The 19,649-nt window shown below is 40.9% G+C and overlaps 1 protein-coding gene across 1 annotated transcript in view; it reads left to right on the top strand.

Annotated features, from left to right (window-relative positions):
* Positions 1-19,649, top strand: part of cdh13 (cadherin 13, H-cadherin (heart)) — a 197,324-nt gene that overhangs the window by 57,199 nt on the left and 120,476 nt on the right. Inside the window, exon 7 of the mRNA XM_034534656.1 lies at positions 11,997-12,141. Within this exon, the coding sequence (XP_034390547.1) occupies positions 11,997-12,141 (145 nt within the window). The remainder of the gene's footprint in view (positions 1-11,996; positions 12,142-19,649) is intronic.

Below are 19,649 nucleotides of genomic sequence, written 5' to 3'. Positions count from 1 at the left end.
CAACCTACATCCATAATATTTGACCAGACCTTGACCCGTGCACATCCTGGTGCATGTCGAGATGTCATTTATGTGCATTGAAAAGCTGACTGTTAAGCTTCTCACGGCTGTGCTGCACAGTAGTGTGAAGTACATGAATTAATAGTGTGAATGGGGAATAAGCAATCTGTTGACAGCATGCTGGTCATCTCCTCAGTCCCTAAGACTCCGGAAATGTTCTTTCCCATTCTTAAGTATGCACCACTGTTGCCCCCTTTTTTCTAAACATATCAAACCAATTCCTCTCTTTAAACACAGCACACATACACAAATGACAAGCATTCCATGGCAGGTTCTCACATAAATGTATTACATTCCTAACAGTGTTAGCATTAAATTGCTTTAGGCATGCAGAGCAAATAATTCCCACAATTTGCTAATTTGGCAACTTTGTAGGATTCCATCTATATACCTTACTGCACAGCTCTCACGGATTTGTTGTTTAATTTTACAGCTCCGCTTTCTATCTGTCCTTTTGGCTTATACCTGCTCCAATGTGTCTGTTTTCTCCTGCGGAAAGAGATGATTGTTGATTAATCCGTCATGTTGCTGAGGTGGAAGAAAAGGGACTGGAGGTGAAACCAAACATTTGACCCTTCGGGTGTGCTGTGCGTGTTAGTTTGTGTGCGTGTGTCTGTTTACCTAGCTGCATGCTAATGTATATCTCTGTGCGTATCTCTATGTATATGTCTTTGGCTACTCTTTGTATAGCCCCCGGGCTATAAAATAAAATTCAAACAAGGCAAAGATTGAAGGAGCTGTGAAATCTAGAGTAGAATGAGAATGAAGCCAATTGGTAAGTGAAATGTTCTGATTGAAAACGTTTGAAAAGATAAGGAACAATCATCAATGTATTAACATTTAATGGAAACCAGCAGGAACCACATCACAATTAAATATGAACGCTATCTAACGTAATAGATACAAATGGATATTCCACACATTAAACATGTCAGCGTAATCAATTTGCTTACTTATATAAGTGAATGCGCTGTTCACGTCGCTCCTCAGCTGACAGCACTGTGTCACTGTAGGGCGTACTGCTGGGAGTGTGGTCCATACAGTTATTAACTAAATTAACACAGTTCTTCTATTTGCGAACAAAACATCCACATGTGATGAATAACTTCGGGGCGGTGTGCCTCCAGATAGAAAGAGAACGGACTGCATCGCAGGGAGCACAGAGGAAAGAACAGTGGGCCATAGGGAAGTGACAAAATAGATGAGATAGGAGAGCAATGGGGTATAAGAATGTAACAGGTGTCCCGCTGCCACGAAGAAGAATGAAAGAAATTCAAAAAGCTATTTTCTGATTCATGAAAATATACAATACATATTGCATGTTCTGTACCACAGCTTGCACATATGCACACCTACACACTTCAACGGACGTACACCACTGTTTCATACAGAAATCTAATGCCTTCCTCATTTACAGTAGGTGTAACTTCATGGGCCTGGGGCCTGAGACAGGTGAAGCCTGTTGTCCAAATCCCTTTCCTGTTTTCTGCTTGGCTGGACTGTAATTTCCTGGGCTTTAGAAAGCAGGATACGCTGCCCTGAACACTGGAAAACAGGCCTGATGTGCACTTAGTCTCTGTATGTGAGCAAGAGATAAAGGACACACACACACACACACACACACACACACACACACACATCTTCATGCTGAACTTGTGTTATGAATTTATAATACAGACATGCGAACTACAACCACAATACTTTCATGCATCAGGGTCTCACGCCGCTGGTCTATAATTTATTTCACATGCATAATTGTCTAGTTATTTATGTTTGACACAATACTGTAGACACGGTCTGTCATCCTTTGCATCCAAAGTTTGTTTTTACAAACAACTGCTTTGTTAACGAGAGACAGATGATGGAAAATCTGAAGTAACGTTCAATAAATCGAATGACAGAAAGGAACCGTCTTTGCAACTATTTTTGCGCTGGCAGTTCCGAGAGATTTTTCTCCTAAGTTTCCTCTGATTTGTTTCTTGTTTTTAAGCCTTCCTTCGGGTCAGGATCATTCAACTCTGAGAGCTGCGTCACTATCCTGCTGTCCTTCCAGAAACCTCCTTAAACCCCTGCAGTTAAACTGCTATGCCCCTACTCTCAGATAACCTAATTAAACAGTGAGTGCCCTGTTGCTGAGCCTCAGGCATTACCACTGCTAATTTAGCCTGTCCGCCGCCTGCTGAGCCACATGGCACAACCCCTAATGCACTCTCCTTTAGTTCCAGGGCAGCTCCACGTTCAGCTGGAGAGACTGGAGACAGAAACACTCTCCACTGAAATGGTTGACATTGACCACAAAAGACAGAAATGGACTGAAATGGGTCACTAGATTATTAGAATCTATCCTGAGGGAAATGCAACAGTAAATACAGTAAGAGGAGACTGTCATTGCAGAGAATGATTGACCATCTAGAATGAAAACACATTCATTATTCACCCACTCCTGTGTCAGCTGAAAGTCATTTGATAAAGTGTGTAGGATGACTAAATATACAGGAAGTTGCCTCATTCCCATCTTTCTTCAAACTGTCAAAATCAATAACCTTTTATATTGCTGTATACCACAGCATTCTGCAGATAGACATGTGTTGTTACTACAGGCTATAACCTTTGACCCATGGTGAAGCTAGGAAAATATAGGCTGATAAAAGTTATAAGGCTATACTTTTTTTTGGCCAAGATCGTGATCTGATTCCATAAATATTGATTATTTGCAGACACCGAATTCAATCCAATATTTATATTTACCTCATTGCAGCAGGTGCACACTCAACACACAACCTGACATATAAGTTACTTCCTGATTCAAATCTATGAAGTCAAAATCTTAAATTATTGATTTGACATGATTGAAAATGTACCTGATGCAACTCCTGAAATAAATTTGACATCATCAACTAGATTATTTTTTACCAGCAAAGACTTATCCCTCTGTCGAAACACTTTTACACAGCCGTGTGGAGCTTCTTCCCTCACAAATGATCTTTGACTGAGAACAGACACAGACTTGGAACAAGCACACAAACCAACAACAACAGAAATGTTTATTTTTATTAATATGGAATTTTTTTGCGACAAAAGCAATGGTCAGGTGCTACCTAGATGATTTGTATGCTGCTCTTTGAGATATAAGATTCCAAAACAGACACGTCAGACCTGATTCAATCATAGAGTTTAGGGAATCTGTCTACTTTCCCCAACTATGTAGTAGCTCGCACTTGTAATCCCAAATAATGTTTATATTTGCACAGTGCAAAATGCTTTCATAAAGGTCAGTAGCTTTGTAACACGAGCAGGTTGAGACACTGACAGGTACAGTAAATGAAAAGGATCAGGCTTCTTTCAGATGATTTAGTCCATTATATGTCCTGATCAAGGCTCACTAGGATGTCTGTAGTACAAATGATAGTTTATTATGATAGTAAAATGTTTAAACTTTACTGATTTTACATTCAATCATTAATACATTTACTGAACTAGCCCTTTCATTTTAAAATGATCTTAAGAGGCACACAAAACACATCTTGATAACATGTAATAATGTGCAGTGCAATAAAGTGTTTTTTACATAAACACTACACCTGTTTTTCTTCATCTGATGCCGTAAGCATTTTCCCGTAGGAACTCACCACTGTTCATGTTATATTTCATTTCAACATGTTTTTGTCCAAAAGATATGACAGTCTTTTATTATCTAAAGAAACAAATGAAATAGCTGTACAGTAATTGCACACAGCTGTCCTGTTGATGGCATATGTACCATATAAAGACCTCCTCCTCGGACAAATATAAAACATTACAGAAGAAGCAGCAAAGTGAGTAGCAGACAGGTAAGCCTAGTTTTCATCTAGCCCTCCAAAAGGTACCTTCAGTGCCAGACAAAAGGAGATTGAATTATACCTTAGGAGATGGGGGGGAAGGGGGGGGGGGGGTATTTTGTACCATGATACACCAGGGAAAGCCTTTGTGACTCTTTCAACGCCTTTCGGAAGCTGGATTATTTTTTATCTTGCCAGACGACCAGCTGAATGGAAAATCTTTTCTATAATTTTCTATCTGCTCTATACTTTTAACTCTCTCACCTTCCATCTTTTGTTCAATCGCCCTGCCTCCAAAGGGCTTCTTTTCTTTTGATGTAATGAGGAACACTTCAGATCAGTGACTCTGACAGACAAAGAAATCCACATGCAACACAATCCAGTATTCCAAGAACAGTTCTGTTGGTTGAAGAGCATGTTAGCATTTCTTTTTTAGAGAAACTGTATGGCTTCTGAAATGTTCATGCGGTTAAGGCTAGTAATAAAGGTTCAACAATTAATAACACTGACTTTCTAACTACAAAGATTGAGAACTGGTTGCTCAGACATGGATTACACAAAGAGCCAATGCTGAGGTTTAATTTTCAATAAAAATATCCATTAATGCAACGTTTTGAGTCTAGGATGTACCAGAGAGAGTACTTGAGATGTTATTGCGATCATATTACTACTACTACAATAGATTACTATGATAATTGTTTGGGCGATGGGGGGTTTACCAAACCTGAAACAAATTACTTACTGAGCTGCACATCCTGTACCAAAGAATGTGGAACAAATACATGCACCATTACATTCCTAACGTATATGAAGTGCAAGACATGTCAGAGAATTTTGGGAGTGATAGCAGGGTCAAGTCCGAGGTATTTTGGTGGTTGTTAACATTTGGATAAGCGTATCATGTATTTTAGAGAACAGCCATGTTTTAGAATGTGACTGTAATGTGCATACCTTCTCTTTTCCTGGGCCATGATGATTGTAAACATTATATTTACCTAAAACCAATGCAGTCTAATACAACAGCCCTGCACTAAATCCTATAATGATTTTATTGAATGGAGATATGGATATGGAAATATTGTAGTTTTGGTAAAAAAAAAAGAAAGAAATGTTTTTTGACAAACGGAAATGTTGCCCTGATGATGGCGCTTGCTGAAAAGTTAAGGTATTACCAAAGTTATCACAATTCAGTCTGTGAGAGACTTCAACGTCTGTGGCAAAATCCATCCAATAGTTATCAAGAAACTTCACTCCAAACCACAAATGTCAAGCAGCTGATGATGTGAGAGAGAAGGTCAGTGGATCAACAAAGTCATCAGGATAGTCTGGGAACATGAATGTGTCTGCAATATGTCATTCCAGTTCATCCGGTACAGTGGATCTTAATAGGTGTAAACTTTGACCTACTGCTGGTGCTGGATAAAAAGTCATAGAATACCCAAAGTAGTATATTCATCTCTTTGTGCATCTTGGATATCTGTTTCAAATTCCATGGTGATCCATCCAATAGTTGTTGAGATGTTTCACGAGAAACCCAAAATGTCAACCTTATGGTGGTTCCGCAGAAAGAGTTAGAGGGTCATGTAAGTCCGTAGGCTCTATCCCCTGGAAACTACAAGTGACATTTCATCACAATCCGTCTTAGAGTTGTTGGTATATTTCAGTCTGGACAACTAGCCCACAGAACAACATATTCTGTCCTGAGACAAACGCAGCTAGTATGGCTAACAATGTTTTGGTAAAGCCCTAATCCTATAATTGAGGAGGATTTGGTTTATCTGCTTTTGCTTTGATTCCACAAAGTTGTGGTTTTGCTCCCCAGCAAATCAACTCTCACCCAGCCCCAGTTGGTTTTCAAGTGTTTCCCAGTGAGCTATGGTGAGAGCATGAAACAAACTTGGCAGCTGTGCTTCCTTCTTGACAGCCTGCTTCCACGGCTTAATTTCATTGATATAGAATGATTCAAGCGTTTGAAGGTAGATTCAGCAGATGTGTACAGGACCGGTGAATTAACAACCTCATATCCCTGCGGGTGTTTCTGAGGGGGGCTGATGCCTTGAGGTCTACGCTTTGAGAGGAATAGAGGAAAAAGTGAAATTCTTTCGGGAGGCGGAGAGAAAAATAACCATCCCTTTGTTGTTATCACATCTCGCTGTACTATAGAAGGTGTATGAACATTGAAAAGAAGGGCTTTTCTTATACAGTCTGAGGGTGCTACTACAATTAAGCTGTCTCCCTATGATGTTTGTCTCTGCGGAGTTAGCAAAATAGAAATATAAGAAAAACAATGTTATTATATTATGCTGTTTATTTAAGCATACACTGTATTTCATAGTGAGTGTTTGAGATCCAACAGTCAGTGGCACTGCAAGCTTCCTGTTCCTCCCACCATCATCAAGCTGTTAAGATTTACTGACACTTGCCTTTGATGCCACTGACCCATCTTTGGGTTCTTCTGATTTTAGGTATTCCAAACTGAGCTGCCAAATCCCTGCTCAGTAAAGCAGTTCAGCAAATTTCACAGTGATCAGATTATGCCTCCCTTGCTTTGTCCATGGGAGGGCATTGAGATTGAAGGAGAGAAACCCCTCTTTCCTAGGGCACTGTCTGATTTTTGTTTGGGCAGGGCCGGGGTTCTGCGGGGTGGAGGGCAGCCTGCTGATAACAGCTGAGCCACAGGAGTGTTTGGAAGGTTCTGGGAATTATTCACCTTGGAGCTACTGTAGAGCTGTTTCACTGGGATCTTAAGAAAACGACAGGCAGGCAGAGCCCCTTTGAATGCACCGCCCCAGAATAGGGAGGGCTACTTGAATGGCTCAGGAAGAGCTGAATGCTGAGTGAATGTGAAATGAGGTGATGGCAGTGGAAGGCAACGGAGACGCTTCCATATGCATGACTAGGCCTCTTTTCACCACTTCCCTTTTTACTCTCGGCGGGCGTTTAAGGCAGTGATAAAGCCTTCTAAGCTCATCTACTATTTCCTCTGCTTCTGCCACAATAAGCTAAACGCCCATATGACTTTGGCTTCAGCTCATGCCTCTGCCTATATCCCGCCCCTGTAATCAACCTAGCTTCTCATCACTGGACAAAGGCCTTTCAGGACTCAAAGCGTGGAGGTCTCCTTGGAGACAGAGGAGAGGAGAGGGAAAGTGAGGAATGTAATATTTGATACCATAAATTTACTACCATAAATTTAGATTGAAACAAGCCAAAGGATGTCAGCATAAAGTGTAGTTACACTTATTCCCCCTTGAACAGTTACAATTGCACATCATTCTCTATGTGTGTGTCAGCATGCATGTGTGTCTCTGGCAAATTTAGGTGAGGGCTTTTATGTATCACATGAATTCCTCTTGTCCATGTGTTGAACAACAAGAGCTCTGAATCCTTCCCATGCCTGAATAGGATGGAGTCCTTTTACACCAAGGTTGTGTCCATTTAAAAAAGAAAATACATCATATAATAGGTCTGGCACTATACAAGTAAATGGCACCTATCAATTACGTGTAGTTACACCGAATGGAAGATACTCACAGGGTAGCATCCATTTGGATACAATTGACCAAAGTGTATTTATGAGTAATAATTAATTATAACACTTGAATAACAAACAGCAGCCTTTATTTAGAACGAAACTGCGACCGCTCCACCATGAGAGGCGTCACAGTCTCTGTGTGATAATTCTATCAGCTCCTAGAACAAACAAGCCCTGCTCGAGCTTCCCTCAGGCAAAAAGGAAAGTGAGAGGAGAGCGTTTACTTTAGACCTGTGATGCTAACAGACAAGATGGATTGTAGTCACGGATCTACACTCTGAAGGTAATAAACACAGAGGTAATGGTCACAGAGTTTATCATCTCTGCTGTGACTGTCTGCTGCTGATCCGGCTCGAGCAGGGCGCATTTTCACCAATTCGCCCTCCCTTTAATTTAAGTAATTTACCCCCCAAATTAAATCACTGCGTTATATTGCACATAGATGCTAATTTTCATGATGATTTCATGATTCATTAATTAGTGGGTGCGTCATTATGATTGGGTGCTTTTAGGGATGTAATGAATCATTGTCTTTGCACATTGATGCAGAAAGCGTCAATAAGCTATATTTAATACAATTCCAAGCATACACACAAGTAAGAAATGTATATTTTTGTATTATTTAATAAAATGTAATTAAATGTATTAATACTGGTTGCCTCAACAGTACAAATGATCGGTGACTGGGTTAGAAAATGACAGTTTTATTTGGTGTAAAGTCAAATGTACAAAAGGTAATTATTACTCCCCAAAGTGCATTTAGGTAAGAAACACAAAGCACAAAGCACACAATACTGTTCCATAAGCAATAATGAATTAGGCAACTACGGTGCCGAGTTATAATCCCAACTACAATGGTGAAGTGTTTAGTACAACCCTGATTTGCACCTCTGACCGTCTTTTTTTTTTTTTTTGAGGATATACTTTCACAGCACTAATTCTCTCCATACTTACTGACTTTTTGACAGAACTTTATTTTACTCTCCAGGTTGTGCAGTGAGTAGGCCATGATTTTTATCTCTGGCAAAGGCATCAATTTAAAACATATACTATTCCTCTCCTTACTGAACAAAAAGGTGGAGGCCTAATATTACTATTATTATATTGATATATATATAATTATATTTTATTATAAAAATAACACAAATATCCTCACCTATTATCGTTATCAACCTTAAAAGGCAACCAAAATTGACATCTGGCAATAAATTAAAAATAAAAGTTAAACATCTTGTAACTTTCACGTCATCATAAGTTACTGCACCGCTCTCTTACTTTGAGAGAGTCAGCGCACTGACAATATGAATGTATACTTCACTTAGTGCACCTGTCAAATACAGCCACAATCCTCCTGCTGCGGAATTGTGGCATTTTGCCCACTTGTAACTTTGGTAAACTATTTTCATTATGAAACATTATTTCACTGTAAGAAAACTGAACAAACACTTTCCAAAAAGTCTATAAAACTGAAAAGCAAAAATTAAGAATGACATCAAATAAAGTACTTTGTACTTTTTTAATCTTATCTTAATCATGTTTTTTGGTTTTATTTATGTAAAGCACACATAATTGCCCATGTGTACGTAATTACTGCTCTAATTGTTTTATCCCATTCTGCGTTTGCTTCTAAAGGCGTGGAAGCGTCGGGAATAAGCAGATTCAATTAAATTTATTTTGTAGAGCCCAAAATCACAAAGTACAAATTTGACTCTTTAGCTTTACAATCTGTACACATTCCCGGGACCTCACGTCGGCACAGGACAAACTCCCCCCCAAAAAAATTGAGATGGCTCAGTTTTCTTTAATTCAGCATGCAGTGCATTCACAATGAAGTTACACTCAAACCTCGGTAAAACATGGAGTGGGAGACGCAGCTAAGATGTGTGCATGTCATATACTGCATAGTTCAAAGAAAATCATGTAAATCCAAAGCTGTTCACGGCTAGCTTTGTTTCACAAATCTCACTAATTTTCTTTGCTGCGAGACGATATGTGTTTAATTATGTATTCCATCCTTCTGCCAAACAGGTTATTGCTGTGTTGCTGGTGTGATTCCCCCATTCAAATGATCTGATGCTTGGCACCTCACAGCTAATGTTCTCATTACAGCTCAGGTGTGCTGAGAAGAAAAGCTAGACTACGTGCATGTATTAATGTGTTTGCGTCAGTCCGAGTGAGGGAAGTCATGTGTTTGCTGTCGTTCTTTTGCGATGCAGATCCCTGTGCGCTTGTTTCAGCCTCATAAGATTCCTCTTATTGGGTGTGAGAGCTGGGGATTGGATGGAAATAAGTGTTGGGTTGAGAACACCATTAGTTGAGAGTCAGCAGTTCTGCAGGATGCAGACAGAGGGGGAAATGGTCCCTCTCATGAATAGCCTCCCACGGTATATTCTCAAGGCAGAGAGAGAGATGATAGATGAAACCATTAGACTCCTAACACCTAAAACACTTAGTTCAGCTGCATGTGTGCCATTACTGGCATTACGCTATATGCTCCAGGCTTCGTGGTAACGGACAGATAGGGGGACAAGAGAAAGGGCAAGACAAAGGAGCAAGATAGAGGGAGAGGAGCGGGATGACCCACCCATGTGATATAGAGGTTGCGTGATGTCATGCATTACTGATAGAAAGAGGAAAGGCCAGTGATGCGATGCCACAAATAAAGGAGGAACCTCTCTGGCTTACTCTCTCTTTCTCTGATGAATCTCTCCAGCCCGGCTCCAGCACTAATAAAGGAAGTGAAGTGATCTCTTTAGCCACAGATTAAGATTAGAGTTGAGGTAATGTCTTTACACATGGTGTCTTTATGGGATACAGATCACTGACTTCATAGGTGCACAGCCTCATCTGCTGATAGGATTTCTAGTAGCACACATGCTCAGATGATATCGAAAGTGATCCCAATCTTGAGACACTTAGCCCGTGCAACATACAGGCTGTTATGGGTCCAGCCATTAGCATTTTGAGGTGTTTTCCTGTGCATTTTATGAATTTGTTCTGTAGCCTCCATTAATTCATTTGGCCCAAATGTGCTGGATATAGCGCCTCAAAATCATTATCACATTCTTAACCAAGACATTCATTTGTATAATACACAAGATAAAGCCATGTCAACGATGGTTTAATTTCTTTATGCATTTTTCTAGCCATCCCTATTAATTTGACGGTGGTTAACAAGGCTACATGTAGCACCTTAACCCTCATGCTCATGCTTTTTGTGAAGGAGACAGAGATTGGCTCATGTGCACACACAGAATAATAATAATAATCTGTTTTATTTTTGTTCAGATGACAATTATACAACTAATAATTGTTGAGAAGAATAAGACAACGGTTGTTTCTACCTCTATGTAAAATATGTTGGATAAGGGTGAGAGGTAAAACTGAAAAAATGTTTTTGCTCAATTTGGAATTTCTACTTGTATTTATGTATACATACTGCACGTACAACTAAGGAAAGAGCTTCACTTCTGGATGAAGCCAAGTTGTATTTATTCTATCCATTGTTATGTATCGTGAACGCTGAGGTTTGACATCTGACCAGCTACCAGCTGCAAGAGACCGGAGCTAGGACAAGGGAGTTCAAAAGGGACGTATCTGTTGAAGTTGTGCTCAACACAGGACCGGAGTTACTATTAATATACATAATAGCTGAACGACAATACAGCGTGTTAGAGTCAGTTGATACAGAGAGCGTCTTTTATCTCTATTTTCTTAAACTACAAAGTGATCTTAATGATCTATTTAGTAGGCCGGGCTTTAGTAGTGTCTATTTAGTGTTTAGGTAGGCTGACTAAACAGGACAGGGTCGCCCCACTCTGGATTGAAAGCTGCTTGTTTGCCGAATTGATAGTGTGCATATGTTTGACTACTCTGTTATAAGCTGGCAAGGTCCCCGAGGTGAACCGGGGGTATGACAAGCAAAACTGCAGAGTAAGGAGAAGCCGAATGCATAAATATGTGATGTGGGTCGATGGAGGTAGAGAGGAGGAGGAGATGAGGGGGATGAGTAATCCTAACCGGCTCGACTGGTTTTATCTGTATATCTTTAAGTGCCTGTAAAGGAATCTAGAGAGTCTTAGATATGCAAGGACACGATTAGATAACGTTTTGAGGGAATGTAAGAAATTCTCAGAGAAAGTAAACAAACCAAATTCAGAGAAACCTTTCATGGATGTTTAAGGTTGAGTTATTGGACAGCCAGTATTACAACTACCCTACTAACTTGGAATTGAACAGCAACGGTTAAAGTACTATAGACTAAAAGCTCAGACACTTTACACCCATAAAGGAACAAATAATGTAATTATTGCAATCCAGGGAAATTGCCACGCCACTTGCAGCAAAGATAAAATAATTGCAACAATCTGTCCTAAGACGTGTTAAAAATTCAGCTTTTAAGTGTCATTGTACTGTGTAGAGGGAGATGCAGTAAATTGCAGTGATGTTTGTAGAGACTTGACTCTATTTTAAAACTGTGGCTTTCTTTTTATAAGTAGCAGGAAGCAGAACAGCACAGATTTGGAACGTCTCCCAGCTACAGTTTTATGAAGATTGCTCCATTTATCTTTGTATCCACACAGCTGGAAGTTTCAACCACAGACTTGGCTGGAAACCTTGCTGAGGGACCGGCGATTCTAGTGATCACTGTCATTGACCAAAATGACAACCGGCCCATCTTCAAAGAGAGGCGCTACACTGGAGAGGTGCTCGAGGGATCCCCTAAAGGTAGGTGACATTGTTATGCTCAAGGACTCTGGAGAGAAATGTGCTTTTATTGGATTCAGTTGGACAGCAATATCACACACACACTATGACTGCGACACTTGAGACGTCTCTGATCTTCGGCTAGGTGTGGTTGTTTCGATGATGTCTACATCTGTGTGTGGGTGGTTGGTGTGTTTTGTTGTAGCGATGGAGTCAAATGCACATGCCTTGAAAATGAAATCACTTCACGAAAAAAAAGAAAGAAGAAAACACTAATACTTGTGACAACGTTTTGTCTGAAAGGCATATCATGCAAGAATTACCCCCGGCCAATCAGCAGTGTGCAGCCCGTTCTCCCACCGAGGTTAAGCGCCGCTGCTTTGTCCCGCCCCTGTGCCTCTGCGTGTATGCGTTTCCCCTGTCAGTCTCTCGGTTATATGATGTGGTATATCGAGTACGGAGTCTGTGACCGGGCGCTGTCACAGACAGGCCACAGCACTATGAAGCGTGCCTTGGGCTGCATTCAATCAGAATCCGGCACCTCCCTGCAGGTTAGTGAGGAGGTCTGGATGTGTTTATTTGTGCTCCAGAAAGTAATCGCCATGAAGCCATCAGGAAATACATTTTTATCCTTCTGATTCACAGCATTGTTCTCACTCTTTGTTCTAGCTTGCTCGAGCCTCGCTGCTGCTCTCTCTCTCTCTCTCTCTCTCTCTCTCTCTCTCTCTCTCTCTCTCTCTCTCTCTCTCTCTCTCGTTCGGTTGTTAAGTAGAAGAGGGGCTAATTTTGATAGCGGTGGCCGAAAAGCAACACATTTTTTTCTTTCTTTTTTACTGAGACTTTTATACATCTTACAAAATCAGAACAACTTGAAGATGCTATGCTCACAGTTGCTGTAAATACCCTCACACCTATTACACACACTTCTTTACCTTTCCCCTCTCTGCTGCGCCAACGCCTTGAAATGATGCAGCTTGATGGTTTGAGTTACTGTAATGTTATCCATTTGTAGAGCTGCATTTAAGCGTATTCTACAAACATATATCTCCCTGTGTGTTCAGATGAAGCTGTACCTGACGATATTACAATGAGGCAGGCAGGATCCTTGAGTCTGAATCCAGTAGTTATCCATCCGGGGGGGGGGGGGGGGGGGGGGGGGGGGGTGGGTGACATCACCCTCAGTAAATGTGTGATGTCACTGTTAATACAGAATGTGTTGTAGCTTTACAGGATGATACATTTGAATTACTAAAATAGTTTGGCTACAAAATTATGGATAAGACAAATGAAATTGTAGGGGAGTAAAAGACCCACATAACTAAAAGAGCCCCACTGGAGCAGGAAGCTAGTTACACATTTTCAGTGCAGGATATACTATTGGTCTAAACAACCAGAACTCATCCTTGTTTCTGGTGCTTTTTCCCACCTTACCTTAATACTGCCTTTGAATATGGTTTTGCATTGGTCAACAAAAACAACAGGCTTCAGTCAAATGCCCTTTCTGCATTAATGAGATAAGCGTAAGCATCAATGAGCGCAACGCCATTTGATTTTGAAATTCTTCCTGTCTATGACACATTTTACACCGAATATGTTCACTTCCTTCTCTCCTCTCTTTTTCTTCCCTGCACAGTTTCACAAACAACTAGAGATTTTAGTGCATTTGGAGGAATTACAAAGCAAAATAGCCTTTATAGTATCGATTGAGATTTTTTATCTGGTTCTAATGATCGCTACGTAGAGACACATTGTGACTTTATGGAGGCTCTGCACTTTGCTCCCCATCTCATGGTCAAGTGTCTGAGAATGAATGATTTTGAGGCAAAGCTGGCAGAGCATTTGAGGAGACTCTTCACCTTTGGCTTCTGCTGTAAATGTCAACATTCTCTTGGATGCGTTTGTCTCTTTGTCACAGCAACTTCTTTTCTTGGCTCTCTGAGCTGTTGTCGCTGCTATCACGGTGACAGACAATATTAATGTCTGCTTGAATGTACAGCGTTTCTATTTCAGGAAGGTTCCTGCTTTGCTCACCTACAGATATACAAGCTCATTACGTGTGCATGCGTGTCAGTCATTAAAGCAGGGTATTTTATAATAAAAATGCCTAGACACAACATAACTCTTTACCAGAGTGAACTTAAATTCTCTCCGAGCATCAAAAAGCTTACAATAGCTTAGGTTATACAACAATTTACCTCAGACAGATTGACAACCAATAAAGGAGTCAATAGGATCCAAATAGTTGGTCCACTGCCTTCACAAATCTATTTGAACCTTTTTAATTAAAAAGTGCAGCAACTGTTTCACATTGTTGCCAGTAAAAATAGTTTTGAGGCAAAATATCTGCAGCGGAGTATTTCTCTTTTTTTTGTGTCGTTTATTCATCACAGTAAAGGCCTTTACCTACCACAACCACTGACATGTATTCCTTTGAGTCACACGGTGCCACAGTCGCACCACACGACGCTAATGACGAAATTAGCAAAACTCAGTTGCTCTCCCTGTGTGTTCCTGCTGTTCACCTTGAACTGTGTTCCACTGATTCAGTGGAAAAAAGAGCCCCGCAGGTCTACCTGTCAAGTGTCTTAAGGGCAAACATGTTGCAGCGCACAGATTGTTTGGAGAAATATCTTGCATGGGAATCCTTGTCAGATGTTTGGAGATAGAAAGCACAGACAGTAAAACAAGAGAGTGAAATATACAAAAGATGCTGTTTGTTCTCACATCATTAGCACAAAAAGCCAACAGACAAAAACCGTAATCACCAACAGAGCTTCACAGATAAGAGGGATCAGTCAACAGGCTGGCAGAGGAAACACACACACACACACACACACACACACAGCATCCCATAGAGACATTTTGAGCGGTTGTCATCTTCATGCTGAACTTGTGTAATGAATTTATAATACAGCCATGCGATGGTATACATTAGGTATGCAACTTGCCATTACTGGCTATGCAGACCAAGATAATAGGCTGACACACTCACACAATTGAATCTTGTTAGAGTAATGCAGTTAAACTAAAAGTGTTTTGTTTTGGTCCTGAACTAACAGGGATTAAATGGTGGAATCCAATTTTCACAGAAAAAAGTGATTTATTCAACTCTTCTCATTCCTGACCTATACAGTGTGTTAGTGATTTTACTATAATTGTCTACATTTTGGCTTGCTGGCACACTGACAGTCAGACACGTAACCTCAACATCAAAAATTAGCCTATTGGGAGCAAATTAGAAAAATGTAATTCCCAGCAGGAAAATCTCGTATTGATACACAAGGGCCAGACCTCACAAAACACCTGAATCATCATAGTAGTAGTAGTAGGCGTTCTGCAAGCTCAGCACCGATACATAAAACAAAAATACACATTTTACTATAGACCTTCTTACTTGATGCGATAGAATTTAATGTGGTTTTATTTGTAATTATTTGATGCTGTGTTCTTTATTTTTTTATAGGTCTCAAATATACTCTGTAAATGCTTTCCTGAGTGGATTATGGCCTGGTTGAATAAACCAAAGCGAGCAAAACATAGTGAACTGAAGTTTGGATGCATTGTCAGTATGGTGCGATATGACAGCCTCTTGGTGCTTTAGTTGTCATGGGTGCCAGATCTGATTGAGCTCAGCGATAAGATGAAGGGTGCAGTTCGAAAGATGTCTTTCTTTCATATGCCTGCAAATCTCGGCACTGAACAGTTTACTTTGCCAACATGTCTGCTCAGCTTCAATGATCCGTCTGTCTCTCTGTCAATCATTCAAATTATATTTAACAACCTGTCAGTTCCCCATAGGTGTCCTGATCGGTAGTAGTAGATTTTGAAAGGATTGTTTGGATTGATGATGGAAGAGTCAGACATCTCCCCATCCTTGTTAATGTCGGCGATGTTCATGGTTGTTGTCGTCATTCATGACATCAGTACATCTTCTCATAACAACCTTTCACACTTTGGAGCAGTGACAGAACCATATCATTCCTTTGGGGTCATGTTTCTATCCGCCTGACGAATGTAAGTCCACCATTCACTCTCTTTAGCTCTGTCGTCCTGTCTTGCTCTCCGCCAACTCCTGAGGGAATGTGTTTGCCTCTTTAGCTGCTATGTGCTCCACTAATGTTCACCATCTTATTTCTGCATTTGTGATATTGTATGAATACATGTACTCTCATGCAAAAAAACTGTATTCTTCCTTTTTGTGCGGGAAAACAACCTCTGGCTCCATTCTGTCTACTTTCAAACATTTTACCCGGCCAGGTAAATAATGCATATATGTAGATAGATGAAGTTAACGTGTGTGTGTGTGTGTGTGTGTGTGTGTGGGGGGGGGGGGGGGGGGGGGCACGTGTACATGGGCTCTTGGCAATTTGTCTATGTATGTGGGCGTATGTGTGATTTGTGGTGGCGCGGTGTGTGTTACACTGTAGCAGTTGGGCAGCTCTAGGAAGGGGATGTCACAGTGCTTTGACATTTCTGTGCAAACTGATAACAAAGGCAGCCAAAGCATGAGTCTCTTGGCATGCCCCTCCATCCTCTGTTTACACCTCCACTTCCTCCATTGCTCGTCATCTCTCTCATTCTCTTTTCCCTTCATGCCCTGCATTCCCTTGGGCTTTGCACAGACACCATCCTACTCCCCTATATTTTCTGTTTTGCTACTCTCTCCATCTTTGCCCTGTCTACCTACTTTACTATACGATACTTGTTGATATTGACTGACAACAGGGGTTGTCTGATAACTTCTTATTTGCAATGACATCAGTGTTTGAATTTTTATTTCATTTCATCACTTTGATCATTTTATCTGAAGGAAAAGGCAGGAGAATCATGCGATCGCTCACAATGTGTTTTTATATGTGCACTTCTGTGTCGGTCCACAGCTAATCTCACTTTTTACTGCAGTAAACTGCATACTATTATGGCTACATCCCCATGGTTCGGTTGACTCATCATATTTCTCTTGCCTTGTCTTTCACTGCCATGTCTGTGGGTAGTACACACTGGTCCGAATAGATTTAATTCACACATACCGCATGGCCCTGTATGACGTGAACGCACCCCCGCAGCCTGCAACTTATTACACCCCGGCCAATCGGCTGTATGGCGACCGACTGAGAACTCTCGCCTCCTGCTCCTTCTCCCCTCTTCTCAGTCGCTACTGCTCTTTATTGGGGAGACACACACACACACACACACACAGATTAACCCAAGCTGAGACTGATTAGACCTCATCCCCAGCTGAGGCTGATTAGACCTCATCCCCAGCGGCACCGTTCCCTGAACCACACCCCCGCTCCATCCACTCTGCAGCTGAGCCTAACCACGCCCCGCCGCCACAATCATTTTAACCGAAGATCACTTCTTAACAGCATTTAATACGACTCAATACAACTCCTTGGCAGTGGTCTGTGCTTTTCTAGTAAGAGAAAATAATATTGAAAAGAAATGTGATTGAATTGAATGGATTGACTATAAATTGATCATTTATAACTATGTTGTTGATCTGCATACTTGTGATTATGAACACCTTACTTTTAGCGGCTTGCAAGTTGTGTTAACAAGTTAAGTTGCATTTCAGTGTTTCACTTTAGAGCAGGTGAAGCTATCTGAACTGTTATCTAATTGTAATACTTAATCAAAAGAAAGAGTTTATCCTCATCCATGCACATCCATAGACTGTTTCAGCCATGTTATATCGCTCTTGTCAGAGGACACTGAGTTTCATTTGTTTTGAAAGTCACTCGGGAGTCATTGTGGCAACATCAACATAACAGTAACATCAGTGAGTCATGCATATTGTCAATGATTCGCAGACAGGAACTCGTTTGATCCAAATTTTAGGGATGGAATGGGGTGCCGCTGGAAAATTAACGTGTTAAGACTGTCGTGTTTTTGGTAATAATTGAGTTTGTTAGGGTGAACATTGAGCGCATTTTAGGGTATTTGCGAGGGACGAAAACCGCTCAAATTTGGCACGCTTGTCAGGCTTGGTGAAAAAAGCCATCTGATCAAGGAATCAAATTTTTGCAATTCATAGTTGATCTCTAGCGCCCCCTAAAATTTTGACCGGCGACGCCCCTCACCCAGAATGTCTGATTGACTTTTTCACACATGTTCATTTACACCTGCTCTACAAAAAGCCTCTCAGACCCCTAAGGTCCGCCTACTTTGACTTTCCGCCATTTTGAATTTTGTGAAAAACACATAATTAACTTTCTTAACTACATGCTTGGTCTAAATCAACAAAACCTGATATCAATCAAATCATTGAAGCCAGATTACATGGAATATGTCAACCGTTTTGTTCTCATTGTGGTAAGGATCTATGGCCCAATGAACATCTTAGGGGCGTGTCTTGTTTTTCAATGCTCATAGCGTCAACACTATTGGGACTAATCATTATGAAACATTTTTCCTAAGTGCACATGGCATGCCTTAACTTGTAAAAAAAATCTTGTGCGATTTGAAGACTAGGGGGCGCTACAATAATTCGCCGAAGTTGCCCGTTTTAAGCTAGTTTTTGGCACTTTTTGCCGTTATACATTTAACGTTATCTCCCACACGTCGCTTTCACCCACTCTCACTTGTCGTTAAAAATATTCCAATAAAATGTTATGACTGTTGCTTTAACTAAACCAATCTTTCCAAGGATAATCATGCATGATGCCAGTCAAGCCCTGAACACATTTCCAAGAAGAAACATTCGAAATTGTCATTGGAACACCTACTAAAAAAATAAAATGACAAGTTTTAGACACAAATATTTTCTAGCTATAAGAGTTCCGATCAAGTTTTTTCAGAAAACTGGTGGTGCAGTGGGATAAACACCTGTCTTGAGTGTGTGAGTTGTGTGTTCGAATCCATGTTGGGACACACTTTTTCATCACTTTCTTTTTACCTTTAATTTACATGACATGGTCTACACTTCACGTAGAGACACATGATGCATGTATCTGTTCACATTCTCAAAGCGCCCCTACTGGCCAAAACAAATAAGCCTAAAAATGCATCAGATTCACATGTAATTTACACAACGTGGTCTACACTTCACATAAAGACACATGGTGCATGTATTTGTTCACATTCTCAAAGTGCCACCTGCTGGCTCAACTGGACTTGCTCTAATCTTGCTCTAATCTGCCCCAAACTTGTCATGCTTGTTACAAGTCGCGGCCTGAGGATATCGACCAGCTTATTTTCACTCGCAGTCGACGCGCTGCCTACTGGCGAAAGAATATCGGGGTTACGCGACAAACGGTAAAACACAAGACCGGCGGCCCCGCGTTCTCGGCCGAGCGGGTCGGCGTCATGCCGGCGCCCCCGGCCGGCGCTGGTGAGCAAGGACCCGTTCATAGCTGCTCGCAGCTTTAATTTATGTTTATCTTTCCTCTGCCAACTCCATGCAGGCGAGTTAAACCTAGCATAGGTGATATATCTTGTGTAATTGGACATGATGGGGTATGAATTAAGATATTTCTCATAGCTAAGTCTCTGTTTGTATTCCAGACTAATTTGTGTTCATATCAGAG

This window comes from Cyclopterus lumpus, chromosome 6 (genome assembly GCF_009769545.1).
Source record: "Cyclopterus lumpus isolate fCycLum1 chromosome 6, fCycLum1.pri, whole genome shotgun sequence".
Taxonomy (NCBI): Eukaryota; Metazoa; Chordata; class Actinopteri; order Perciformes; family Cyclopteridae; genus Cyclopterus; species Cyclopterus lumpus.
This window is presented reverse-complemented; position numbering and strand designations above follow the sequence as displayed.